Raw genomic sequence first — 26,265 nt, 5'->3', positions numbered from 1 at the left:
GGTGACTGTGGCCCCCTGTGGCCCCTGCAGCCCACCCTGTGTCTGGCACATCCTTGGTGACCATGGCCCCCATGGCTGTCAGATCCCATCCTTGTGGTGACCCATGTGTGATGTCCATCTGTCTCAAGAGTCTGGACCAGGAGCCCCACCCTTGGCTCTGGAGACTGTGGGGAGAGCATCCCACCCACCTGTGACCATCTGCCAGGCCCTGGGGACAAAGCTGATGCCACCTGCCAACAGGGTTGGCTCAGGCGTTTACATGCGTCTCCAGTTGTCATGGAGCTTGGGACACACGGACCCAAGGAGGTATTTTAAAAGGACAAGTATCTTGTATAATCCAGCCCCACTGTCCCTGAACTCGATGCCCCTTCCCTGAGCCTGGGGGCTGCACACAGGTCGCTCCCCGGCGTCTTCAGTCTCCTTCCTGTGGCCTCGCCCAGGATGTTAACACAGGTGTTAGGACAGGTGCCTCCTTGTTCTGTGTGTGTAGCATCGGCCTGGGGGCACTTTGGGGTGAGGGGTGGCTGCAGGTCAGACATACCTGGGAAGGTCCCGTGCGATGTGGTGGCTCCCAGCCAGGAGCAGCTGCCCCGGGCGCTTGGGACATCCCAGTGGTTTAGGACTGGGGTGCTCTTGCTGTTTAGTGGGTGGGGCCGGGGAGCCCAGTCATCCTGCGAGATGGAGGTGCTCTTCCGTGAACACCGGTAGTACCCGCAAGAGAAGTTCTTGAACCGAAGCTGTAGGCAGGACCACGCCAGGGGAGGAGGGAGCTCAGGGGAGGGGGCACCGCTCTGCGCCGTGCCAGGGGCTGGGATGGGAGGATGGGCAGATGGTGGTGACCAAACACCAGCGGGCAGGCAGGTCACTCGAGACGCGCCGGTCCTTCAGTGGGTGCACAGATGCGGCTCTGAGCTGTCATTCAGGGAGCTGAACTTGGCCGAGGAGGTGCTTACATCTCCATCACTGCACGCCTGTAACCAGGATTCAGCATTTCTGCTTACTCCGAACGATGGTGTTCGGGACCTGGGCTTGGCCCACAGGAGACACCGAGGCTGCCGGTGCCCTCCACGTTCGCAGCCGATGGCATGGAAACCGCGTGCTCTTAACGTGACTCTGAGTCGCAGTCAGTCTGGGGCCTGTTGCCGCCCTTGTGAAGCCGCTTCCCTGGAAGCCCGTGTGTCGCCACCTTGATGTTTGTTGTGTCATATTTTGGTAACTTCTCCGTGGCAGGTGCTTCCCCCGTGGTCCTCTGTGCGGTTGTACGCTTCAGAAACAAGCATCATCCTGAGAAAGCGTCTGCAGGCTTCGCCAGCGGGTGAGGGGGCTTGCGGCACTGAGAAGGTCAGGCCTGCCTGAGCAGCATGTCGGCCCTGGAGCAGAAAAGGAGAGGCTTGGGTTGGGCCCAGCGTGTTTGCACCCGGGAGGGCCTGCCGGGGCCAAGGGTCCGACATGGGGGGATGCGGTGGGGGGCCCCCAGGCACCTCGGACTGAGTAAGGAACTGGACCATCTGCCTGCTGTGTGACGGATAGGGACACATCCCCGGTCCTCTGCATGATTCCTCTGTGAGCTCCTGCTGGGTGCTGAGTGCTGCCCTTGGTGCTGACACCCAACCACAGACAGGCACTTGCTCTCTAGATGCAGTTAGCATAGGCAGGGCATGTATGAGAGGGTCCACGTAAGCCGTGCCCCTGCGCAGCCACCGTGAGTGTGTAGCGTGTGTGACCTACAGGGAAAGGGCCACGACATGCGTGAATCTAAGCGTCGGCATGTGAGGTTTGCAGCCACTCACCCACTGGAGTCACGTGAGCCCTGAGGGCCAAACCCTGAAGGTCCCTCCCTGCCTGGGGACTGGCCTAGTTTTGCCCCACTTGCCACGGCCATCCATTGCCCTGTCCTCGGCCCCCCATGCTGCCTTACGGGACTGGGGCTGGGTACCCGGGGCTCCTCCCCAACCCCAGGAGCCTGAAGCATCTGGGGCCTGGAGCATCGGGAACTGGCTTATTGAAAGAACCAGAGAGGAGACTTGGGGAGCAGATAGGAAGGGCTGGGTTCTCCCGGCCCATGGAGGAGGGCGAGGGGCCGAGGTGGGCAGCCCCGGGCAGTGGGGCTGAGGGCAGAGGGGAGCAGTGGAGCCGAAGGGCTGGGGTCAGAATCTGGGGTGGACTGGTGCCCCAGCCCCAGCATCTCGTCCACAGTGGGAGAAGGGGTGTCCACCCCCAGCTGTGTTAGGAGCCCGGCCTGGCATGGCTGAAGCCTTGGGGTCTGGCATCAGAAGGTTCAGGGCTGCCCAGAATGGGTGGGCTTCAACCCCACTTCTGAGTAGCAGAGGCAGTGAGTGGGCCAGGCAAAGACAGGGCTGGGGGCTCGGTGGGCAGGGTCTGAGGCTGGACCCCCAAGCCAGGAGGGGCGTGACCAGAGTCTGTTGGAGTCGAACATAGATGACCCCCATGTTCGTTCCTCCATTGAGCAGAGATCCCTCGAGCTGGGCCCTGCCGCAGGGGCTGTTCTGGGCACTGGGACGCAGCCAAGTCCCTGTCCTCCCTCTGCGACTTTGTGTGGCTGGGGCCACTTTGGTGGTCATTTGGGAAGGTCTGGAAGGCTTGGCTGTGAGGCGGGGGTGGCAGGGCCGCTCTGAGGCCAGTGCGGAGCCAGCAGTGGAGGGGAGGGCGTGTGGGTGTGCTCACACTGCCTGCACCCCTGTCTGCGTGGACCTCGGGGTTCCTAGGGAGGCAGCCTGCTGGGTCTCTGCAGAAAGCCACGCCCTTGGCCAAGGGCCGGCTCTCTTGAAGATCAAGGCTGTTCTTAGCAAAGGGGCGGGTCCTGAGAGGCAGCCAAGGCCGAGGTGGGGGGTCACAGGGGATCAATGGCCGGCTCCACAGTGGCTGTGTGCCCTGGCAGAAGGCCCCACCCTTGCGTGTGCCCCTGGCCCTGCCCCACACTTGCCGCATGCCCCTGGCTGAAGGCTGGCCTGCCCTCTGCCCAACATGTGCCATGTGAGGGCGGCCCACTGAGGCCAGCAGTGGATGAGGGCGCCCCGTGGGGAGGGAGGAAGGCCAGGCTGGGGAGCCAGGGGCCAGATCCACCTGGACGGGAGGCCCTGTCGCCACCACTGGCACAGCTGGGCGTCGCCCCGGGGCCCTCACAGTGTCGGCTCAGCGTTCCCACTCACTGGCTCAGGTGTGAGAAGTTGGAAATGGCAAGAAGAGTTGCTGAGGTCCCCTGGGTGGAACAGACCGTGTCCCCAGGGCTCAGTGACAGTCGGTGGCCCATGTCTTGGGCCCGCCTTGAGGGTGGCAGCAGGTTTTTAGGAAGAGAGGCAGGAGGGGCTGGAGATGTCAGCCCTGGGTCTGGACAGCCGCCCTCAGAGGGCCCCTCCGTTCCCAGGTCACCTGGGCCCCTGGGGGGGGGGAGCTGATTCCTTCCCCCAGGCTGTCTGCCTCCTGGACCTCAGGTGCCTGCCCCAGGCAGTGTCCCCCACCTCTGCCCAGAGCCGTCTCATGAGATCCTGGAGTCCCTCTGCCGGCCAGGCCGAGTCGAGGTGTAGACGGGGCAGAGTCAAGACTCAAGGTTCCCGGAGGTGGAACTCCGAGCCTCGAGAGACCAGCTCCCTTCCCGCAGGTGGCTCTGGGAAATGGGTGGGAGTCAGAGTGGGATGAGCCCAAGTTCCCACCTGCTCCAGGACCCGCAGGGCACACAGGAGGTCAGGGCTCACCTTTGGGGAGCCGGACAGGCAGGCAACGGTCACCTGCTGAGATTCTCCCTGGGTGGGAGAGTCCTCGATGATGGGCTGTGTGACCCACAGTGTAGCCGCCAGGTATCCCCCCCACAGCGTGGCCTTGCAGGCCCCGGCCCGGCTGCCTCAGGCCCAGCTAGGTTTCCACAGCGCCTGGCCGGTGACGGGACAGTCAGGCCAGCAAGGGTAGCCGGGCCTGACCCTGATATTGCAAAAGTGGCCTCATCTCCGTACCTGGACTTGGGGTCCCCAGGTGCCAAGCCTGGGCTTCTCATTTGCTCCCCTTCAGTGAGGACGGGCGGGAGGGCTGGCACTCAGGCCAGTGGAAGGAGATTTGCATTAGGCCCAGGGCTGAGGAGACCTGGGGGGAAGCCGCCTAACCTCTGTGAGCCTCAGTCTTTCCATCTGTAAGTTGGATGTGGTCCTGTCTGCCTGTTAATTGAGATGGTGCTGATTTTGGAAGAAAAACCCATCGCTCTCCAAGGAGGCTGGGGGCAGTGCAGAGTTGAAACCAGCTTAACATGCACCGTAACCTCCTGCTGCCAGCCTGGACAGGGTCTGAGACCCAAGGCGGGGAGCTGGGGACGCATGGGTGCGGAGGGGTGGGGAGACCTGTGTGATTCAGGCAGCATCCCCCCCACCCTGCAAAGGGCTTCGAGATTTAGCAGATGCAAAGGCAGGACACCAGGTACGTGGGAATTTCAGGTAGACCTTGAATCATTTTGTAACGTAGGGTGTCCTAAATATTTACATTTCAAATAAGTAACATAAATGTTTAGAGCAAATACGGTCTACATACTTAGTGTAATATGCACCAGATATTTTCGGGGGACAGAGTTGTTTGCTTTTTATGGCAAAGCATGTGCAACATAATTTACCATTTTAACCATTGTTAAGAGTTCAGTCCATTCACGCTACTGTGTGGCCGTCACCCCCGTCCAGCTCCAGGACGTTTTCATCTTGTAAAACTAAAGCTGTGTAGGGCTGAGGGCCCCACAGGGTCGTGGGGTGAGCCTTATGCTGTGCTGAGGTGCAGGATCCAAGCAAGAGACAGGACACAGAAGTACAAGGAAAACGCAGCTGGGCTCGGGGGGCCACGCCACCTATGAGCGGAGTCAGGCGAGGCCCCGAATGTCCAGAAGCGTGAGTATTTATTGTGTGTAGGTTAGGGGGCAGGGCAGTGAGTGAAGTCATCTTTAAGGATAGTGATAGGGTCGTGAGCAATAAAACATGGGATCCATCCCCATTAGGTCACCTAGGCCGGGAGGTGGACAGTGCACAGCAGGGGGCCTGTTCCCATTATAAAGGATTATATAAAAGGAAATAACTGAGTAGTAACACTATAAACTGGGATAATCTCCAGGTCTTAATTGTGCCAGGATTCTGCTTAGCTCTCCTTCCTCGATACCTAGCATTAAACAGCCCCTCCCCACTGCCCCCTCCAGCGCCCCGGTGCCCGCCATCCTTTCTGTCTCTGAACCCCAGGGACCTCACGTAAGTGGAGTCCTGCATGTGCGTCCTGTGTCTGGCTTCTTTCAGCGTCGTGCCATCAAGGTTCCTCCACGCAGGAGCGGGTGTCAGATTTCTCCCTTTTCACGTTTTCATCGTATTCTGCCGTCTGCACCTGCAGACGGTTTGTGGAAACAGTCTCTCCAACTGTAAGGAGACGCCACATCCCCTCTCTGGCCCTGGTGAATGAATGATGCTGTGAGCACGGGTGTGCCGGGACCTGTTCCGTTTCCGGCTTGCAGTTCTCTGGGGCCAAACATTTTTATACTGTACTAAAAAACAATTCACTGTTGATCTGAACTGAGATGTAACTGGCCTCTGTGCTGTATCTGCGCCCGCCCCCTCATCATGCCTGCGGGGCAGGGCAGGGCAGAAGCTCCAGCCCACACACCTGCCACACCTGGGTGGCCGCCTGCCCACTCATCATAGCCCCAGGGAGACACCCTCCTGGGACCGCCCAGACGTCTCTGGGCTCAGCAGGGCTTGTCAGCTCCTGCTTCACCCTCTGCCTGCAGCTCAGGGGTTCCCCTGGGATGGGAATTGGCAGGCTGCGGGGTAGGGGAGGTGAGGCCAGGCTGCCCTCGTGCTGGGCCCCGTGCTGCTGCTCCTAGCCTTGTGACCTTGGGCAGGTCACTTTCGCTCCCTGTCAGCTGTCAGCCGGACCCACAGCTGCTGTGAAGACGAAATGACTCGGCCAAAACCCCTGAGAGGCCCGCAATGAGCTCTGCGTGTATAGGGAGACAGCTGGGCCTCTGGGAACAGGGAGCCCTCACTGGGTGTGACCTCCCCCTCAGGGCCCGCCCCCCCAGCCCTGCGCTGCCTCTAAGGAGGTGCTGGCTAGGGGGGCTCGTGGGCCATGTTGGCAGAGGGGCTTTTTCCCTCCAATGCCAACACTGGGCAGATTCCCCCGACCTTATTCAGTACCAGGGTACCAGGGCCAGCCTGGGCAGCGGGTCGGGAGGCAGGAGCAAGGGAGTGGAGGCTCCCCTGGCAGAGGTTCCCTCTGGAGGAGCAGGGCTTATTGGGACTGGAGGCCAGGGGCTGGGGAGGCTTCCCGGGGGAGGTGAGGGGAGAGCATGTGAGATGGGGGGAAGCAGCAGGTCATAGCTGGGTGGGGGAGACAGGGAGAGCCAGGCCTGGAGCCGCCATGACCCACGGAGATGGCTTACTGGGAAGTGGCTGGGTCGGGGGTGAGTGGCCGAGCCCCTCTGCTCCCTCCCCTTCCTCTGTTCCTTCCCCAGTATTTACGGGCCATCCCTCGTGTCGGGCTCTTTCCAGTGGCAACCAGGGGTCTGCTCTGCGATCTGGCCCAGCCTCAGCTGTGTGTGTGTCTCTGCCTGGTTGGCATTCACAGGGCAGACGGACGGGCCTGTGTGGCATCTTTGTGGATCAGAAAGTGGCTGCATCGTCCCCTTCTGTGGTTCCAGGATGGCCCCTGTGGATACAGCAGATGGGGAGGGCCAGTCCATCTTCCAGGTCTCCTTGGGTGTTGTGGCCCCTGCAGTGGGTGTGTGGGAAGCTAGATGGGAGAGCCCCAGGAGGGCAGCCCCGCCCTCACACAGCCACCTGAATTTCCACCCTGCTGGCAGCGTTGAACATGGAGGTGAATGCCCTCTTCAGCTCCACCAAGCCAAGGAGGAGAAAGCAGGTGGAGCCAGGCCTGGGGGCACAGCCTCTGGGGAGCACCTCACCCTGGGTTCCAAGAGTGGCCCTTCTGCCTTGCAGCCAAGACCCCAGGTCCTGGGTGTGGCAGGAGGTTTGTGACACAAACTCCGAATCCCTTTCATCCCCAGCGTCTGAGGCCATAGCATAAGCCTCAATGGAGCAGGCTGGCATAGGGGGAGGTTCTTGGCCAGAGTGACCAAGATCCCAGGGCAGGCACCCCCAAGACCTGGTGTCGGCTGGCAGGGGTTCCCCAGGCAGGAGCCGGGCAGCTTAGAGAGCAGCCTTGTGAGGTGCCTGGTGAAAGAGACGCCCACCTTCGGCGGCCTCCGGTGCTGTGGCCTGCTTGGCAGCCTGTCCAGCAGCTCTCAGAGTGCCGGAGAGGCCCGAGTGCTGCCAGAGCCGTCCTGGTGTGAGTGGGTGGTTTTGTCTGGCTGGGCCAGCGGGCCTGGGGGGGTAGGGAGCTGGGCTGGGCCAGTGGGAGCCACGCAGGACCTGGGCTGCAGGGAGGGGAGGATGTTGGCGGCGGAGCTGCCCGTCTGGTGTCCGAGGAGGGTGGAGAGAGGTGCGGAGCCTAGACCTCACAGGCTGGGGCCCCTGGGTGGGGCGTGGTGGGAGGATGCAGCCGCCGGCTTTGGTATGTCAGAGGAAAGCAGGTCAGGACGTGGGGTCTGGGTGTGTCACGGCCTGGGTGCTATTGGACTGGGGGCTGGGGGCGCAGGTAGAAGGTGTGGGATGCCCACGCGGCTTTGAGTGAAAACAGCGGCGGGGGTCTGGTGGTCAGCGGCCACCTCCATCACAGAAACCGTCACCCTCCCGGGAGGCGCCCCAGCTTCTCTGAGCGCCAGCCCTGCTGAGACCCAGGCGCCCCTACACCCAGGCCTGGGCCGCTTAGCTGCGGGCAGTGCAGGAGCCGGGAGGCCGGGGCTGCCGGCGAAGACGGGGAGCGGCACCTGCAGCGCAGCGCACGGGGAGGCGGCGCGGACCGGGCCGGAGGGGCCGGGGCGGCCGCCCGCGGTTTCCAGGGAGATGGGGGCGGCGCCGAGCGCGGCGGGGCGGGCGGGGGCTGCGGGCGGACGCTCGTCCCCGCGCCGGGAGCCGCCCTCGGCCGTGCGCGCCAGTGCGGGTGTGGAGCTGCCCGGGCGGCTGCGGCCGAGTCTCTCGCCGGCTCCTCCCGCGAACCCTCCTGCCCGGCCCCGCTCCGCCGCCCTCCCCGGCCCGGGCACCTGCAGCCGCCGCCGCCGCCGCCGCGAAGGGGTCCCGCGCCCGCCGCGCTGGAAGCCAGGCCGGAGGACCTGCCCGCCGCGCCCCCGTCCCGCATCCCCGGTCCCCGCCGACCCCGTCCCGTCCTGCCCCCGGGCCACCTCGCCCCGTCCTCCCCTCCGCTCTGCCGGGTCCCCGTCCTGCCCCTCCCGTTGGGAGCCCATGCCCGTCTCCACCCGGTCCGTCGCCCCAGCTGCGCCCACCCGGCCCTTCCCGGCTCCCGCCGCAGCCCCCCTTCCTCCTAATCCGCCAGGCCCCTCCCCCTCCCCGCTGCCGCAGCCCCTGCGAGCCCCCCTCCCGCCTCCGCCACCCGCCCCCGCGCCCGCCGCACCCACTGCGACAAGCCCCTTCCCCGCCAATCGCGGCGCCCTCCTCCCCTCGCCGCCGCCGCAGCCCCCGGCCCCCCGCCCGCCCCCTCCTCGCCAGCGCTGCCGCGTGTCCAGACCCCTGCGCGGCCGCTCTGGCTCTGCGGCTGGCCGTCCTCGTCCCTGGCTGCGGCGACCGGCAACCGGCATCGGGGCGCCCGGCACCCCCACGACGCGGCGAGTGCCGGGAGCCTTTGTTCCGCGGCTGGGCCGCCCTCGCGCCCATCGCCGTGGCCAGCACCCACGGGTGGCGGAGCCTTGGCCGGCCAGGGCCGCGGACCCTCCCACCTCGCGCAGAGGTGTCCCCGCGACTCCCCTCGGTTGCGGGTCGCAGTGCGCGGCGGAGGCTCTGCAGTGGCGAAGGGGCTCCTTGGCGACGCTGTCATTTGGGTGAAATGGTGGTGGGGGCTTCGGGCAGGAGGTGGGGGCGTGGGGAGGGGAGGGAAGGGGCCAGGCTGGGGTCCTGGGGGCTGTGGATGCCCTTGGCAGGGAGATGAGGTGCAGTGGCCTGTCCACCTCGCAGGTGGGGTCGAGGCTGCCTTCGGCTCCAACATCGGGAGCCCAGGTGGACAGGGACTGACCAGAGGTGCAGGCTTTTTAGGGGATGGGGCGAAAATGAGGAAAAGACCCCCTGCAGCCTGGGCGGTGGGTGGTCCCCAGGAAACCTCCTGGGCCATTTGTCCAATGCATCCTCACCTAGGAGACTGCTGGATGGGGTCGGAGAGCAGATGGGGCAGGGGCCAGCTTCCTCAAGAGGGTTCCGGCTTGGGGAAGCCCCCACAGCCATCGGCAAGCCTGGAAGGCCCCATTGCAGGGTGCAGAGCTGGGTAGAGGGCAGGGGCAGGGAGGCCTAGGCTCTTCCTGTGAGTGCTGGGAGGTGGCAGTGCCCTGCACACAGCCCAGCTCCAGCACCGTGGCAGGCAGTGCGGCTGACAAATTCGGGTACCTTAGGCATTTGAGTCCATTGACACTGAGGATCTAGGACGAGGCTGTAAAGGCACATAGAGCCGGCTTTACAGCCTGCACCTCCTGTGTGAGCCGTGGAAGCTTCTGGAGGGATGGGCGTGGCATGGCGCCATCATCTCTCTGCAGTCTCCTTGGGAGGGCTCTAGGGCCACTGGTCACAGGCAGCTGCTGTCTGGACAAATAAGGTCTGCGTCCATCATTGAGGACAGTGGTCCTTGTCAGGATGGGAGTCTCGGTTAAAGCTTGGGGTGATGGTGCTGATGAGGAAGGGGAGGCTGCTGGGTGGGGACCTGTCAGCAGGGAACGGGAATGCGTGACCTAAAAGGTGTCTAAGCCCAAGGCTGGTGGGGGCTTAGTGAGGAGTAGCAGCGTTGGGGGGCCAGGAGCAGTCCGGATCTGGAGGTCTGGAGGGGGGAGACAGAGGGCAGTGCAGCTGCCCACGGAGCGAGAGCTCTGCGCTTTAGCTTTAACCGGAGGGCAGGAGCCCCAGATTGGAGGCTCTGGGTTTGGGGGCTGGGCCTGGATGAGAAGTGCTAAAGAGACTCAGGTGGGGGACGAATCTGCCAGGAAATGAATAATGTCCTTCCCCCAAAAGTTGGGGGTGCGTGGTGGGGAGGGAATTGTCCCAGTGACAGGGAGGGGAGCGCTGTGGAAGGATGGGTCAGCTATAGCAACTACCGGGGGATCCTAGGAGAAAGGGCTCAGTCTCTGGCCCAGCGGGAGCAGGCCTGGCAACCTTGACCCTAACAACTGGAGGGCTAGAGGGAGGGGTGGGCAGGAAGGGCTCCCCTGCCTCCCTGCTGGGGGAAGGGGAGGGGCTGTGGGGACTCACCTTCTAGGCTGGAGAAGGAGAAAGGCTGGGAAGGCAGTATCAGAAGGGAGGTCCAGGAAGCCCAGGGAGAGGGGCAGGGGAGGGTTCCCTCCTGGCCTGAGGCCTCTCCATCCCCAGGTGTTGAGCTGAGAGAAGGAGGGGGCAGCTGGGGGTGGGGAGGGTTAAGATGACAGCCGGACTCTTTCAGATCGCTCTCCAGCCAGGCAGACCCCAGCCCCTGCATTCTTCCAGGGAGGGGGGTGGGGATTGCTTTGCTGGCCTGCAGGGGGACTTTGCAGAGCCCGCCTCTGCCATCTGATATCCAGGACCAAGACCTGTGGGGCCCAGGCCTGCACTGGGCCTTAGCTCGCAGAAGGATGCCCGCGGGAGGCCGCCTGCCTTTGACTGCGCGTCCAACCCGCAGCGGGCCTCAGGGGGCCGCCTCGGCCCAGCCTGCCCGGGGCTCCCAGGCCGGTGCCCAAGCTCTGGCTCCGTGTCTTCACTCCCGTGTTTGTCCGAGGAGGGAGGGAGGGACGGGGGCTGTGCTGGGGCAGCCGGAACAGCGCAGGTCACCGGGCCGGCTGGGCGAGGTGGCCGAGCAGGGCTGGGGGGGCAGCAGGGGAGACTGAGGGGTGGGGGTGGCTGGCAGTGCCAAGGAGCCCCCCAGAATCTGCAGGTAGGGGAGCTTCCCATGTCCCCTGGGTGTTTGGGGCCTCACCTGTCTGCGTCTCTCATCAGCCTCTCCTATCTATCTGCATGGTGGGGGGTGGGGAGTGGGTACACCAGGGACCCCAGGAGGGATGTGGAGGAGCCACCGAGCCATGCCACCCCGCCCATCCTCACTGCCTGGGAGTGCTGGAGCAGTAGTCCCGAGCCTTGGGCCAGTCTACCCGTTGCCTGTGGCCCAGCCAGCCTGGCCTGGGTGCCCTGTCACAGCTGAGCCCAGGGTGGCACCAGGAAGCCTCCCCCAGGCAGGTTTCCCGCCGCCAAACGCAGCACCGTCCTGTGTCCGACTGACTGGTGCCCTTCTGGTCTGGTAGCCTGGGTGGGTGCACAGGGCCCCATCACAGCCTACACCCTCAGAGAGACACCTCCTGAGTCTGCTCAGCCTTGCGCAGGCCCCAGGAAAGGTCCCGGGGGGCGTTTCCCGCTCTAAATCCTGCCCCCAAGGGGGCGGGACTGGGGCCGAATCCTGTCTGTAAATAAAGCCGCAGAGTGAAGGAAGTTCCCTGGCCAGGGTACCTGTGTCCCAGCCTTCCTGCCTGAGGGCGCCTTCACACCTGTGTGAGGAGTGGGGGAGGGGTGCCCCTTCTCTGCTAGGCACCAGGGCGCTCAGAGCCAGGCTGTGTCCTCACCCCAGCTGGCTCCCACAAGGCCGTCCTGGCCTGAGACTGTTTCAGGCTCCCACTGCCCGCTCCAGCAGGCATCTGGGGGCAAGGGGGTTCAGGGGTACAGGTGCACTTGCCAAGCCCGCTCTGTCTGCTACGTAGGAACTGAAGTCCAGGCCCCGGGGGTTCCCCGGATATGCAGCCCTTGCGAGGGGGCTCCCGCTCAAGCCGCAGCCCCCTGCATCCAGACATTCCAGAACTCAGACGGGGAAAAGAGGACGAGGAGGGAACCCTCCAGGATAGGACCCCAACTCAAAAAGCCGGGCTGTGGTTGGGGAGGGGCCGCCCTTGCGCCTCCAGCCCCCCTCGCTCTCCCAGGCCCCTCTGACAGCTCATCTCGGTGATGTCACATCAGCAGGCACAGAGGCTCCCAAGGGGCCAAGCGGCAGCCACCCAAGCCCAGATTCGGGCTCTCTGTTCCCTCCCGCAATCTCAGCCCCTCCCTGGGTGTGTGCTTGGGGCTGCGAAAGATCAGCAGACTCAGTCTGACCCAGGCATTTGCTCTCCAGGCAGTTACCTAGGTCCCCACCCCAGATGGCTTCTGGTGGGGAAGGGCTGCCTGGGCCCCAGGCCTGAGGGTGACCCCTTCTTGCAGTGAGGCGTAGGGCGCTGCCCGGGCTCCTTCAGGCCCCACCTGCGATGGGGGCCGCAGATGACCGGTCCCACCGCCACACAGGGCTGCCCCTCCCGTGGTGCTGCCGGGTCCCCAGGACGGCCTTGGCCCAGCCTGACCTGCCTCTCCTCCCGGGCCTGGCCTTCCCTTCCGGCTGATCCCCAGGCAGGAGTAGAAGCCACCTGGGCCAGGGTCCCAGGATGGGATGGGGCAGGCTCTCAGGCCTCAGCCCTGGCCCGAGGCAGCAGTCCTGAGGAATGTTTCTGGAATTCCTGCTGACTCCCCCTTGGCCCTCCCCTCTGACCAAGCCAGGCTTCTGCCTCCACCTCTCCACTGTGCCTGACCCAGGCCAGCACCAGGAGGGCCTCAGAGGTGGGGGGGGCGAGGCCACAGGGGGCAGTGTGGCCCGGTGAGTGTGGGGTTCTGGGCTCAGCCAAAGCCGCGTGATGCCTCATCGCGTAGCTGGGACAAGAGACCTCACCTCTGTAAGCCCCGGGTTCCTGGTTAATCAAAGGGGGCTGCCGCAGCCTCATCACAGCGAGATGCACACCCTTTTCAATGTGCAGTTTTTCCTGATGCCACACACGTATCCCAGGTCATCACTTTACCTGTGACGGGCACTGAAGGGTCCTAAGCTGTGCGCAGCAGGGCCGAGGGCTGACTTAGAGCCTGTCCCCACTACTCACAAGGAGATGAGGCTCTCTCTGATGGCACCATTGCTGTTACTGCCCAGGTCACTGGAGCAGAGCAGCCCAGGGCAGGCTGCAGAGGAGGGGACTCCACGGGACACACAGGGCATGCCCTGCTCCAATGTCCCCTTTGTGGGGCCTGCCACCTGCACCAGGGCATACCTGCCCCCCCCCACCAACCAGACTTATGCCTGGGGTCCTGCGGGGCCACTGCCTCTGGCCGCCCACTGTTGGTGGGGTCAGCTGTCCTTGCAGTGGGGGCTTGGTGCCTCCCAGGGCTGGTGTGGGAAGCCAGGGGAATTGGATTCCTTCTTCCCTCCCCATCCTCAGCCATGGGCCCAGGGTAAGAGGGCCTGTCAGGCCTGTTAGCCCCCTCCCGCCTCCCACACAGGAACTGGAGGCCAGTTCTTTGTTGTGGCTGCAGGGACAGCCGGCTGGGGCCGGACTTGCCCAAGGCACCTCCCGCCCTGCAGAGGAAGTCCCGCTTCGGTGTCAGGCGCAGGAGCTTTGGTACGCAGGCCAGGCCTTTTCCTCCCTACACCCCACCATTTCTGCCTTCAACCAGCGCACCCCCAGGCTGCTCTGCCGCTGAGCTGTGCTCCATCCCGGGTCTGCCATCCTTCTGCCCAGGAAAGCGTGAGGCTGCCCGCCCGGCTCCCAGCTCGGCCCCAGCCCCTTGCTCACGCTGGCCTTTCCCCGCAGGTGAGCACCTGCGCATCTGCCCCCAGGGCTACACCTGCTGCACCAGCGAGATGGAGGAGAACCTGGCCAACCGCAGCCGCGCCGAGCTGGAGACGGCACTGCGGGACAGCAGCCGAGCCCTGCAGGCCATGCTCGCCACCCAGCTGCGCAGCTTCGATGGTGAGTGCCTCGCAGGGTGCTCGGGGTCCGCAGGGTGCTGGGCATGGGGGGACAGGCACGCTGTCAATGTGGAGGGTGGGGGATTCGCAGGAGGAGGTGGGGGAGTTAGTGCTTTAGGGCTGGGGTGCTAGGTTGAAGCCCCAACTGGGGTGTGGCGGCTGCTCTCAGGCCAGGTTCTGCGGGGTTTGACACCCAGCTGGGGGTGTGCACAGCCCATTACCAGTGCGCATTTGGGGACAGAGGTCCTGTCCTGTCAGCCCCTCAGATGCTCCTGTCCCCGGCAGATTCTCCCGAGTGCCCCAGGCTGCTGTCCCCAGGGACCAGGTGGCCTGGAGCCGGGGGGCCCAGTTCGAGGGCTGAGACACTGGGGCTGGGGACAGAGCTGCAGAGGGCCGGGCCTGCCCAGAGTGGCCGCCACTCAGCCCTTTATATCGAGGCAGGAGTTTGGGGGCCCGGGGAGTGACCCCTCAAGCCTCACGGCCCGTCAACTGCTGTGTCGGAGCTGCATACTCCTCAGCCCTGGGCCGGGCCTCACCGTGTGTCTGGGCACAAAGCATCGGGCACCTCCAAGGGGACAGTGTGGGGTCGAGGGGTCCCCAGGAAGTGACCTCTGATCAGAAACACAAGAACTCAGTGGAGAGAGGCTGCCCGGGCTGAGGTCCGACGCCCCTGTGGCCGGGGGTGTCTGGGGCAGAGGTGGCCTGGGCTGAGGTCCTGCCCCTGTGGCCGGGCGGGTCTGGGGCATCCGGAAACTGAGCCTGAGTAGATGGCAGTGGCGGAGCGCTGAAGCCACAGGGCTCCGTGTGGCCATGAGGGACAGCCGCTGCTGCTGGGCCCTGCGATTTGTCTCAGTGTCCCTGCCTCTCTGGCTCCTGGACACCTGCTGTGGCCTCCCAGGCTCCAAGGAGGGTCTGCTGTCCCCAGGAGACCCCAAGCCCATTTCCACAGGGCTGCGGTGGGTTCAGAAGCTCCCTCTCTTGACTTCGACATCGATGCTCAAAGCCCTCCCCCCACCCACGTGTGGGACCCATGGGATGCTGTGGACCCTCTGGGACCCTCCCTCCTCCTGCCCAGCTGGACCCAGGGAGCGAGTCCCTACAGCCCAAGTCAGGAGCCTTCCCTAGCCCCTTGCGTCTGTTCCGGGTGTGGGGGCCCCGCTCACCTGCTCCGCTCCATCCTGGGCCTCAGTTTCTCCACAACGTCACTAAGCCCTGGCTCCAGCCCCAGCATGCCACCAGCCCTGCCCCTACCCCCTCTTGCTAAGACCCCCCACCCCTCACCCACCTCATCCCGCCTGCATCCTCCTGGCTCTGAGGGGGTCCATGTCCCTGCCTCACTCTGAGGCACCTCCTGTGTCAGCAGTCTGCCGCCACCCTCCCTCTGCTGCCCCCTGGAAGCCTCCAGCCTTCCTGTTAGACTCTCCCATCTTTGATATGAAAACACAGGCACCCCTTGGAGACACTAATTTCTGTTGAAAATGACCCATTATGTGCCCAAGGCCCACCTGTGCTCCGACCCCAGGAGTCCTGCCCAACCCCCACCCTCCGGTGTCCTCCTCCCCACCTCCCCCTGCATTGGCAGCTGCTGGTCCCTACTGGCCTGCAGAGGAGGCAGCCGAGGACCCCACAGTCTGTCTGCAGTGCTGGTGGGGGCTGGTAGGAGGCGAGCCTGGCTGGGCCCTGGTTGTTACGTTTGAGCGTTTGGAGCCCCATGCCCGCCCCCGCCACCAGCCATCAGGGGCAGCTTCGAGGGGCCCGGCAGGAGGGAGAGCTGGGGGCTGCCCTGGGGTGTGGCCCATGGCCCTGCAGGTGTGTCTGGGATAACGCATGAACTGTAAACTGCCCCTTTCTGGAAGAAGCCAGGGTGTTCCGGGCGCCAGGACCTGAGGCAGACACTGGATAGCCGTGTGGCCCATCCACCCTCCCTACAGCGGCCTGGGAGCTGCCCCTGCCACCCCTGTAGCCCCAGACCTTGCCAGGGTCAGCATGGGGGCTGGTCCAGAGATCTCAGGCCTGGCAGCCACCATGCCTCGGAGGAGAACCTCTGCCCCACATCCCTGGAGCACCACAGGGGGGCCGTCGAGCCCCTGGTACCTGAGGGCAAGGCCGGCCGCAGCCCTAGGGAAGCTCTGAGCACTTACAGACCTGGAAGGCATTGGGAAGTCCGGGGTCCCATCCTAGGCACCGGGTACAGGGGCTCTTCCGCAAGCCGTGGAGTCTGAGTTTGGGCCTGGGCCTCCCGCCCCCACCCTGGGGCTCTGGTCTATGGGAGGCCCCACAAAGCCCTCGGACAGGCTCGGGGTGCTCAGAGCCGAGGCCTCTGGATCACAGAAGCTGAGAGAAGACAGGAAGCCCAGGAGAGCAGCAGAGACGGGTGGGGTGAGGGACCCCTCCCGGGCTGGGAGCACAGGGAGCACAGGTGGGACCAGTGGAGAGCAGGAGCGGCTGGCAGGGAAGCACAGACCAGCCCGGCCGCTGCTGTCACACCAGGGGACTCCATCTCTACCAACAGCCCCTCCCCGGGTGTTCCTGGGGATCAGTGAGTCACAGAGTGTCTGTCCCTGCCCAGAAACGGCCACTGGAGCCCCAGTCAGAGCTCCTGAGACCCGAGACAGGACCCTGCCACGTGGGCCTCTGCTCCCCAGGCCAGGGGAGAGGTCTCGGGGAGCCCCACGGATGCGCACAGGGCCCACGGCCGCTGCAGCGTGGCGTCCGGCTCCGAGGACCTCAGAGTGCATCCTCAGAGCCGCGGGCCTCCCAGGCCGAGCCCCGCCTCCGGTCCGGCCGCCTCGGCAGTGGGGGGAGCAGGGTCCCCGCAGGCCTCACGCCCCTCCCTGTGCGCAGACCACTTCCAGCACCTGCTGAACGACTCGGAGCGGGCGCTGCAGGACGCCTTCCCCGGCGCCTTCGGAGAGCTGTACACGCAGAACGCCAGGGCCTTCCGGGACCTGTACTCGGAGCTGCGCCTGTACTACCGCGGCGCCAACCTGCACCTGGAGGAGACGCTGGCCGAGTTCTGGGCCCGCCTGCTCGAGCGCCTCTTCAAGCAGCTGCACCCCCAGCTGCTGCTGCCCGACGACTACCTGGACTGCATGGGCAAGCAGGCCGAGGCGCTGCGGCCGTTCGGGGAGGCCCCCCGAGAGCTGCGCCTGCGGGCCACGCGCGCCTTCGTGGCTGCTCGTGCCTTCGTGCAGGGCCTGGGCGTGGCCGGTGACGTGGTCCGGAAGGTGGCTCAGGTGTGCCCCACCCCCGGGGCGCCCAGACGCCCCTGCAGACCTCCACAGCCCCCCCCAGGGCTCCCAGAAGCCCCTGCAGACCCCCACGCTCTGCCCAAGGGACTTCGTATTGCCCCTATTTCTACCCTATATCCCTGGGTCTCCGTGCCAGCCTCCAGCCTCAGCCCAGCAGCCTCAGTCCCGCTTGCCCTGGCTGCTGCCCACCCATAGATGTGAGCCCTGCTCCAGGCAGGCAGCTCTGGGCTGGCACGCCCCTGCCCAGCCCCATTATGGGCTGGGATGGGAAGGGCCAGGGGCCAGGTGCTGGATGCTGAGCAGGCCATGGGGTCCAGATGGATGGGAGACGGAAGAGAACAACATGTGGGGACTGGGCAGGGTGGGGCTCCGAGGCCTCGCAGGCCAGCACATGTCACACCAGCTAGGGTGGGACATGGGGAGGCGTCAGCCTCAGACCCACATGCCCTGGGTGGGAACTGCCCCCACCTCCAAGCTCCTTGGCAAGTCACGCCTGACCCGAGTTTGCTCAGCGGCATGCGGGTGAGGATATTCATGCCTCCCTGTGAGCGTGAGTAACAGCGGAGTGTCCCTTGACCCTCAAGATCATTAGAATGAGGGCTGGCAGGGTCCCGAGGAGGGTGGGGCCAGGCAAGGGCCACTGCACTTCGGGGCAGAGCCGAGACCTCCCCTGACTTCCTTCCAGAGCCCCCAGTCCTGGGGCTCTGTTAGGGGCTAGTCAGGGGCCAGCACGCCCAGGGCCTTGGGGCTTGACTCCGGCTGCCTTGCTCCCCAGGTGCCCCTGGGCCCCGAGTGCTCACGGGCTGTCATGAAGCTGGTCTACTGTGCTCACTGCCTGGGGGTCCCTGGCGCCAGGCCCTGCCCCGACTATTGCCGAAACGTGCTCAAGGGCTGCCTCGCCAACCAGGCCGACCTGGATGCCGAGTGGAGAAACCTCCTGGGTGAGCCCCCACCTGCCAGAGTAGCCTGGAACTGTCTTGGGGAGTGCACAGCAGGGGGTCCTGGGAGGCGAGTGGTCCCTAGCTTGGGGCTTGGACCCAGGGGCCTGATCAGGGATACCCTAACCAGGGCCAGATCTGGGTGGCGCTGCAGGGTGAGGGGCAAGGATGACTTTTGGGTGTCCTAAGTGATGTGTGACATGGGGCGGCTGCCAGGGAGGGAGCCCTGTGGGGTTGTCATTTCTTGTCCTTCCCCACCGAGCAAGCACCTCAGTGTGCATATGTGCCAACATACACGCCAACACGCGTCACTCATGGGGGCCAGCACTCGTGGAAGCTAGCACTTACGTGCGCTGTCGCGTGACGGGCCAACACGTGGGAGCTGGTGTGATGCTTGCTGACACGGCGGGCCAGAGGCTGGAGGCTGGCACGTGACGGGCCAACACGTGGGAGCTGGTGTGATGCTCCCTGTGGTGACCTGAGCTGGGCTGACCCGTATCAATGTCAGCACGTGTGTTCATGTGTACTTTCTTATCCTAATTCGCTAACACGTACACGTGCTTACATGAGGTGGGAAAGCCTGCATCTGTGCCAACACGTGCTAGCATGTGTGATACGGGACGAACACGTGTGCTAGTGTGATGGGAGCTGACAATACGCATTAAGTTTTACATGTGCACGCGCTGACTGTGCATGAAACACACACATGAACTGATGTATACGGGGGGCATGAGAGGAGACAGCGTGCATGCACACCAGCTCGAGTGGGCCCAAGGTGAGCCAGTGTGTGCACGTGTCAACACCTACATGAACCGATGTGGACAGACACGTGTGGAGACACTATAGGCCAGCAAGTGGACGGAAAGGCCTCCGTGTGTGCGCATGTTCACCTCTGCCCGTGGCGCATGTGCACACACGTGGGCGTGGACCAGGCCGAGTGCATGTGGCCTGCCCACGTCACACAAGCTAACCCGAGTGCACTTGGGTCTCCCCTGCCAACCGGCCGGTGCTGTCAGGACTGTGCGTTAGCATGCACATGTGGTGACGCACGTCTGTCACCTCCCGTGCTAGACTCCATGGTGCTCATCACCGACAAGTTCTGGGGCGCGTCAGGTGTGGAAAGCGTCATCGGCGGTGTGCACACGTGGCTGGCAGAGGCCATCAACTCCCTCCAGGACAACAGAGACACACTCACAGCCAAGGTGCGGGCAGGAAGGCGTGAAAAGCACAGCGGGGCAGGGGTCCTGGATGTGGCCCCGTCGGGCCTGAGGGGCCCTGCTGCTCCCCTAGTATCCTGCGGTGTCTCCCCAGGTCATCCAGGGCTGCGGGAACCCCAAGGTCAACCCCCAGGGCTCCGGGCCTGAGGAGAAGCGGCGCCGGGGCAAGCTGGCCCCAAGGGAGAGGCCACCCTCAGGCATGCTGGAGAAGCTGGTGAGTGGCCCCCACCTGCCCACCGGGCTAGGCATGAGGGAGGCAGATGGGCAGAGGCGGGCTGGGCCTGGCAGCCCAGTGACCTGACCATTGCCCCGCAGGTCTCTGAAGCGAAGGCCCAGCTCCGTGACGTCCAGGACTTTTGGATCAGCCTCCCAGGGACACTGTGCAGCGAGAAAATGGCCCTGAGCACTGCCAGTGACGACCGCTGCTGGAACGGGATGGCCAGAGGCCGGTAGGTGCCCGCCTGGCTGGCATAGCCCTCCCTCTTATGCCGTCCTCCTTGGGCTGGGCCTGGGCCAGGTGCCGTATGCGCAGGGCTGCGTCCCTCACTGGAGCCTCGAGGCCCACTTCTCTGCGGCCTGCGTGGGCTCTGCTCGGTCCCTGGAGGCCTGCTGGGCTAGGCTCCGAGGATGGCTGTCCTGTTCAGGTGATGGCCCTTTTCAGGGCCTGGAGCAGTCACCTGAGCTCTTGCTACCTTGCCCCCAGGTACCTCCCCGAGGTCATGGGTGACGGCCTGGCCAACCAGATCAACAACCCTGAGGTGGAGGTGGACATCACCAAGCCGGACATGACCATCCGGCAGCAGATCATGCAGCTGAAGATCATGACCAACCGGCTGCGCAGCGCCTACAACGGGAACGACGTGGACTTCCAGGACACCAGTGAGGGCGGGGCCCAGCGGGCGAGGGGCGGGGCCAGGGGCGGGGCCCAGCGGGCGAGGGGCGGGGCAGGGGAGGAGGAGTGCTGAAGGGGCGTGACTGCCCTCCAGGTTGGACTTCCAGGACTCCAGCGAGGGCGTGGCCAAGTGGGCGTGGCAGGGGGCAGGGCAGGGGAGGAGGAGTGCTGAAGGGGCCTGACTGCCCTCCAGGTTGGACTTCCAGGACGCCAGCGAGGGCGTGGCCAAGTGGGCGTGGCCGGGGCGGGCAGGGGAGGAGGAGTGCTGAAGGGGCGTGACTGCCCTCCAGGTTCCCCCACGTTAGGAGCCCTCAGCTCCAGCATCACCGCAGCGACTCTGAGGACACTGTGTTGTCCAGGCACAGTCACCGAGCCCCGTGCCTCTGCGGTGCCATGGGGGCCTGGCCAGGATGTCTGTCTGGCTTTAGGTCCGGGGACAAAGGGTGGTCACCCCAGGGAGTGAGCCATCTCCCAGCCTCATGGGTTGTGAGGATCGGGTGCTGCAGACAGAATGCAGCTGGCCTTGGGCTAACACACCCAAAGGATGTTGGGGTCACCTGGCACGTGGTGCCCTCACTGGGGTCTCTTGTGGGGACCAGACTGCTAGAGCCTCCACTCTTTCTCAGGTGACGATGGCAGCGGCTCGGGCAGCGGCGATGGCTGTCCGGATGACCTCTGTGGCCGGAAGAACAGCAAGAAGAGCTCCAGCTCCCGGACACCCCTGACCCATGCCCTCCCAGGCCTATCAGAGCAGGAAGGGCAGAAGACCTCAGCTGCCAGCTGCCCCCAGTCCCCCAGCTTCCTCCTGCCCCTCCTTCTTGCCCTGGCCCTCACAGTCGCCAGGCCCCGATGGCGGTAACTGCCCCAAGGCCCCAGGGATAGAGGCCAAGGACTGACTTTGCCAAAAATACAAAACAGACAATATTTAATTCACCTCGGCCTCGAGAGGCCTGGGGTGGGACAGGGAGGGCCGGTGGCTCTGAGCAGGGGTGGCACACAGGTTCTGGCCCCCGGCCTGGCCTCACCTGCCTCTCTGCCTTTCAATTTTGTATGAGGTCCTCAGGTCAGCTGGGCGCCTGTGTCCCCACAAGCCATGTATTTCAGGGACCTCAGGGGCACCCCCAGCTGCCTAGCCCTCCCCCCAGCTCCCTGCATCGCTGCAGAAGCAGCCCCTCGAGGCCTGCGGAGGAGGCCTCAAAGCGACCCGCTGGAGCCGTGGCCAGCCTGTGCCTTCCTCCCTGCCGCCTCCCACTGGGACTCCCACCCGAGCCCATCAGCCAGGCCTGACCCACCCTTCAGCCCCCTGAGAGGCCCCCCAAGGGCCGTCTGAGTGACTACCATCTAGGGGAGCCTCTGAGATGCATGATACCCTCCCCTTAGCGAAGCTGCAGAGCTCAGCCCCCACCTCCCCGTGCCGTTGAGGGGCCCCGGGTCTGCAGGGTGGGCTGAGAAGGCACCATGGCTGGGGAGCCTGTGAGGACTCTGTCCTCCCACAGACCTGCAGCCAGGGGCTCTCCACGCTCAGAGGAGAGGCCACTGACCCACCTGGGCTTCTGCTGGAGGAGCGGGAGCTGGGCCAAGCGTGGCCTCTGCAGATGTGGGCTGCCCGCTTACACACGGGGCTCATGGGGCAGGCCTTGCTGGGGTCCCTGGCTGCATGAGGACCCCGAGGGCCGAGGAGCAGCCTGGACCCGCCTGCTCCCGCCTTCACCCAGCTCAGGAACCAGGGCCTCCCTGTTCAGGGTGACACAGGCAAGGGCTCACAGGGACCCTCGGCTGTCACTTGCTCACAGGGCTGCTCGTGTCTGGGGAGACCCAGCACTGCAGACAGGAATGCCTAAGTCCCTTCCTGACCCAGCCAGCTACAGGGGACAGGGGACTTGGATAGTTAAGGGCTTTTCCAAACGTGCATACATTTACTGACAATTCCTGTCCTCATTCACTGAGAGCTGTTCACTCCTCCCAAATAACTTTGGAGGGACATGGGGCCCTCCTTGGACCCCTGGCAACCTCCTGTATCACTGAGGCCATCAGGACCATGCCCCAGGCCTGGAGGGTCCTCCGTCCTGTACTCCAGCTGCCAGGCAGCCCTGCGGGGGTGGCGTGTTGGGAAGGGGTCCTGCAGGGAGAGGAGGACTCGGGGTCTGGGGGCAGCGTCCTGACTGCGCTGACCCTGAGGGGGACGCTTAGTGCTGCTTTGCTTTTCATCACCGTCCCACAGTGGATGGAGGTCCCGGTCACTGGTCAGGTCCCCGTGGCTTCTGTTCTCTGGAGCCTGACTTTAGACATCTTGGGTTCAGCACCCCCAGACACAGGCATGTCCACCCCATAATAACTCTGCCAGTGCTGGGGTGGGCTGGGGACTCTGGCACAGCAATGCCAGGCGCCAGGACAGCAGCGCTCCTGCTGCACATATACAGCCTGGGGACGGCGCTCAGACCCCCTATGGCCACCTGTGGAGGGGCAGCCCTGGGTGGTCACTGGTCAGGGCAGTGGCCAAGCCTGCGTGTCCTTCCTCCACAACGCCCCCCACCGCTGTCAGCGGGTGCTGTGTGTTCTTTTGAGTCCTTGTATGAATAAAATGCTGGAGACCTGCAGCAGGGGAGGCCTCATGGAGAGGGAGAGTGTGTGTGTGTGTGTCTGTGCATGTACATGTCTGGGGCTTGGGCATGGACTGCACTACCATGTTGGGGGTGAACTGCAGCCCCTGCCCGCTGCACCCTTCAGCCTGTTGGCAGCCCCACCTCGCTCTGGGCAGACTCAGGCCTGTCCGCACCTCTCCTTGGTGCAGGGGAGAAGGAAGAGGCCAGGGCACAGAGGCCCAGGCATCCTCCAGTATACCCCTTCCCATTCACCTCTTCCCACTTCCTACTCCTGCTCTGGGCACACACAGCGCGGAGACTCTCTACCCCTGGAAGCTTCTGGTTCCTTCCAGGTGGCCTCAGAGATGCCCAAGGGGCCAGAGAGAAAGAACCAGCACTGTCCCAAGGATTCCCTCGTGGTCCAGCCTGTCCCCAGCCACCTTCTCCCAAGGCCAGGGGTCCTGAGTAACCCCTAGGGGTTTCCTGTAGCCCCCCTCCTGTTCCTGTGGGGTCGCGCCACAGACGGCAGTGGCAGGGCGGCACTGGCAGAAGCGCCCGCCCTCCCGGGTGTGTCCCTCAGCTGCGTTGTTGGGAATTGCAGCCAGCACTGGTTGGCCTGGTGAACGTTTGAATGTTGTGCTTCCATCTTCTGGGACTCAGGAACACAGACCCTAGCAACTATGACCTCCAGGCCCCTGTGCGAGAGCACAGAGGAGGGGGTGGCACCCAGAGGGAGACGCACTCCACACATCCCCGCTGAAGGCCATTGCTCAGTAGGGCATAGCTCCAGGCAGGACCGAGGGCTGCACACAGGCCTCCCTGGAAGCATCTGCAGTGGCCAGGTTCCTGGTGGCCCCTGTCCTCACTTGTGGACCCCTCCACAAGTCCCAGAGGCTGAGCTTCCCTGGGAAATGAGGGTGGGGTGGAGTCCTCTCCCTGGGCGGGCCAGGGGATGTAGCCTGGGCACTCAGCAGGGCTCCTCGGGGACAGGTGAGCAGCCAGATACTCACTGGTGGCTGTAGCTGTAGGCGATGCGTTTGGTCCAGCCCGGCAGGGTCTCAGCCTTCCAGGGCGCCGCCCAGCCCAGCTGCTTCCGTGCTCCCACAAGTCCTTTCAGAACCGGGCAAATGCATCTTTCTAGTGAGGGAAAGGAGACCACAGGTGTGCTGTGCACTCTGCAGAACAGCCACCAGGCCAGGACTGCGTGGGCAGGGGCCACCTGCCAGCCTCAGCCCTGCCTGCCTGGACCATAGCTTAGACCACCAGTGAGCTCCCAAGTCCTACCCACCCCAGTGCTGCCCCGAGAGGCTGCTCAGGGAGAGACCTCGACCCCCTCCAGCCATGACTGGCTCAGTCCTCTCCATTCCTCACGGAAGTTCCAGAAGCCACAGACAAACTGACCCACCCACACTGATGGCAGAGAGCAGCCCCTCAGCCAGCCTCCTTTGAGCAGCCCAACCCAGCCACAGTGGGCAGCCCCAGCATTCCACACCATCTGTGGGTAGTCCTGGCAGGCCAGCATGGGCGTCTGCTCCATGTAAACATGCACCCATCACATGCACATACACACACGTGCACACTCCTACACAGGTTCACACACAAGTGCACACTCCACAGGTACACATGCACACATACACGTGTATGAACACATAACACAGCCCTGTGCATGTACACACAAGCACATATCCATATGCATGCACACACCTGCACATGCATGCACTTTCACACACATACATGCTCATAGACACACAAGCACACGTGCACACTCCTACACAGGTACACACACATGCACACCTACACAAGTACATGTGCACACTCCACAGGTACACACATGTGCACACTCCACAGGTACACACACACACATGCACACCTACACAGGTACACACACATGAATATATACATAGCCCTGTGCATGCACACATAAGCACACATATCCATCCACATGCACACACATTCCTGAACATGCACTTTCACATGCACACATGCCCATACACAAGCACATGTGCACACTCTTAGCATGTGTACACATGTAGACATGCATGCACTCATATGCACAGTACACACACGCACTCACGAGACACTCAGACGCTCCTGTCCAGGTAACCCTAAGTATTCTTTATCTGAGGACAAGGCCCTCTGTTGAGAAACACTGTTGACAATCGCAGTGTTCCCTGAGGTTGAGGTGGAGGACTAACTGCCACCTCTAAGCCCACCTTCCTCCTGCCCTAAGCCACAGCTGACATCACAGAAGGACCATAACTGGGCATCCGTCTCTCCACTGGACACTAAGGGCAGGTGGCATGTGTCACAGCCATCAGAGAAGAAGGTGGAGTCTAGGGCAGGTGTGGTTCTGAGAGACCCCAACAACAAAGCCCCCGCAGCTTTCCCGAGGGCAGGTGAGGGGCAGTGAGCCATACAGACTCCACTGACACGCCAGGGCTGTGGACAAGCCGCAGGCAGTTGCTGCCCAGCAAGCCATCCCTCTGTGCACAGGAGCCCCTCCCAGATGAGGCCACCCACAAATCAAAGCCAGTGAGTCTAAACCGTTCCCTCCTCATTTCACATGGCCTGGAAATATGAACAGGAACCTCCGTGGCTTCTAGCACAAACCCATGTTTATACTCAATCTGGGAAAGCACAAAAAAGAGCCAGTAAAAACCTTACAGGACACGTCAAAATACGCAGCATCAGCCTGGGAAATCAGACCAGCTGTCCTGGTGTGAGAATTCCAAGAAGCAGGAGCAAACACTGGGAAATGTTGACCCTGAAAACATGACAACAACATACTAGACTCCATGAAAACAACCCCCTTCCCTCACGGAACACAGGAGACTCCATGAAAGCAACCCCTTTCCTCACACACACATCCAAATTCTGAGGAAAAAAAAACTGGTTTCGCAAGGTCAATCCCTGTCTTAGGTCACAGGAGAGCTCCAGACCTCATGTGCTAAAAAGAAAAAGAAAATGAGAGGCTTCAATGAACGGGAGGCAGGGAGAACAGTGTATCAGGCACAGAAACGCCCTCTCAGGATGGAGGCTTGGGAGGGGTGGGCACGCACAGGCCTGGTGAGGGCTGGGGGCTGGAGCTGAGGCCCCCGGCAACCAGAATCTCAAAGAAACAACTGAGTCCTCCCTGTTGCCAGAGATGGGCCGGGAAAGCATTTGCTGCCTGGGGATCTGGGCAGAAAAAAAAATCCTCCATGAAGAATCACCGGCTGGTGACAAAAGCGCCTGGAAGTTTGTCCACAGTGAGGCAGTGACATTCCCTCCAAGAAATCACAAAGCCTCGGGGACACGAGCTCAAATTCTTCAAAATTTCAAAATGCTAAAAACAAAAACAAGCAAAAAAAACCACTGCCAGAGCCAGCCCCCGAGACCTTTAGATGACAGAGCAAACTGAAATGGTCTATGCAGTAAGTGTTTTGTGTTACCAAAGAGGAAAGGGGGAGAAATGGGAGCCATAGGGATAGAACAATTTCATTTTAAAAGGAAAAAAAATGAAATTAGAAAAAATACCAAATGGAA

At 63.4% G+C, this 26,265-nt stretch overlaps 1 protein-coding gene across 2 annotated transcripts in view; it reads left to right on the top strand.

Annotated features, from left to right (window-relative positions):
* The window catches only part of GPC1 (glypican 1), a 32,143-nt gene extending 9,375 nt beyond the window's left edge, over positions 1 to 22,768 (top strand). The window contains exons 1-9 of one of the 2 annotated variants that reach the window (XM_032277715.1): positions 8,836 to 8,931; positions 13,703 to 13,861; positions 16,705 to 17,096; positions 17,887 to 18,052; positions 19,121 to 19,251; positions 19,361 to 19,480; positions 19,582 to 19,715; positions 19,970 to 20,145; positions 20,785 to 22,768. In XM_032277715.1, the coding sequence (XP_032133606.1) occupies positions 13,753 to 13,861; positions 16,705 to 17,096; positions 17,887 to 18,052; positions 19,121 to 19,251; positions 19,361 to 19,480; positions 19,582 to 19,715; positions 19,970 to 20,145; positions 20,785 to 21,017 (1,461 nt within the window). In that variant the 5' untranslated portion in view covers positions 8,836 to 8,931; positions 13,703 to 13,752 and the 3' untranslated portion in view covers positions 21,018 to 22,768. Of the gene's footprint in view, positions 1 to 8,835; positions 8,932 to 13,702; positions 13,862 to 16,704; positions 17,097 to 17,886; positions 18,053 to 19,120; positions 19,252 to 19,360; positions 19,481 to 19,581; positions 19,716 to 19,969; positions 20,146 to 20,784 lie in introns of those variants that run through there. The other variant, XM_032277714.1, reaches the window with a different exon arrangement.
* The last annotated feature ends 3,497 nt before the right edge of the window (positions 22,769 to 26,265 follow it).

Source organism: Sapajus apella, unplaced genomic scaffold (assembly GCF_009761245.1).
Source record: "Sapajus apella isolate SASKATOON/1434 unplaced genomic scaffold, GSC_monkey_1.0 scaffold10, whole genome shotgun sequence".
Taxonomy (NCBI): Eukaryota; Metazoa; Chordata; class Mammalia; order Primates; family Cebidae; genus Sapajus; species Sapajus apella.
Note: the sequence above shows the minus strand (reverse complement) of the source record. Positions and strands in the feature narration are given on the sequence as shown.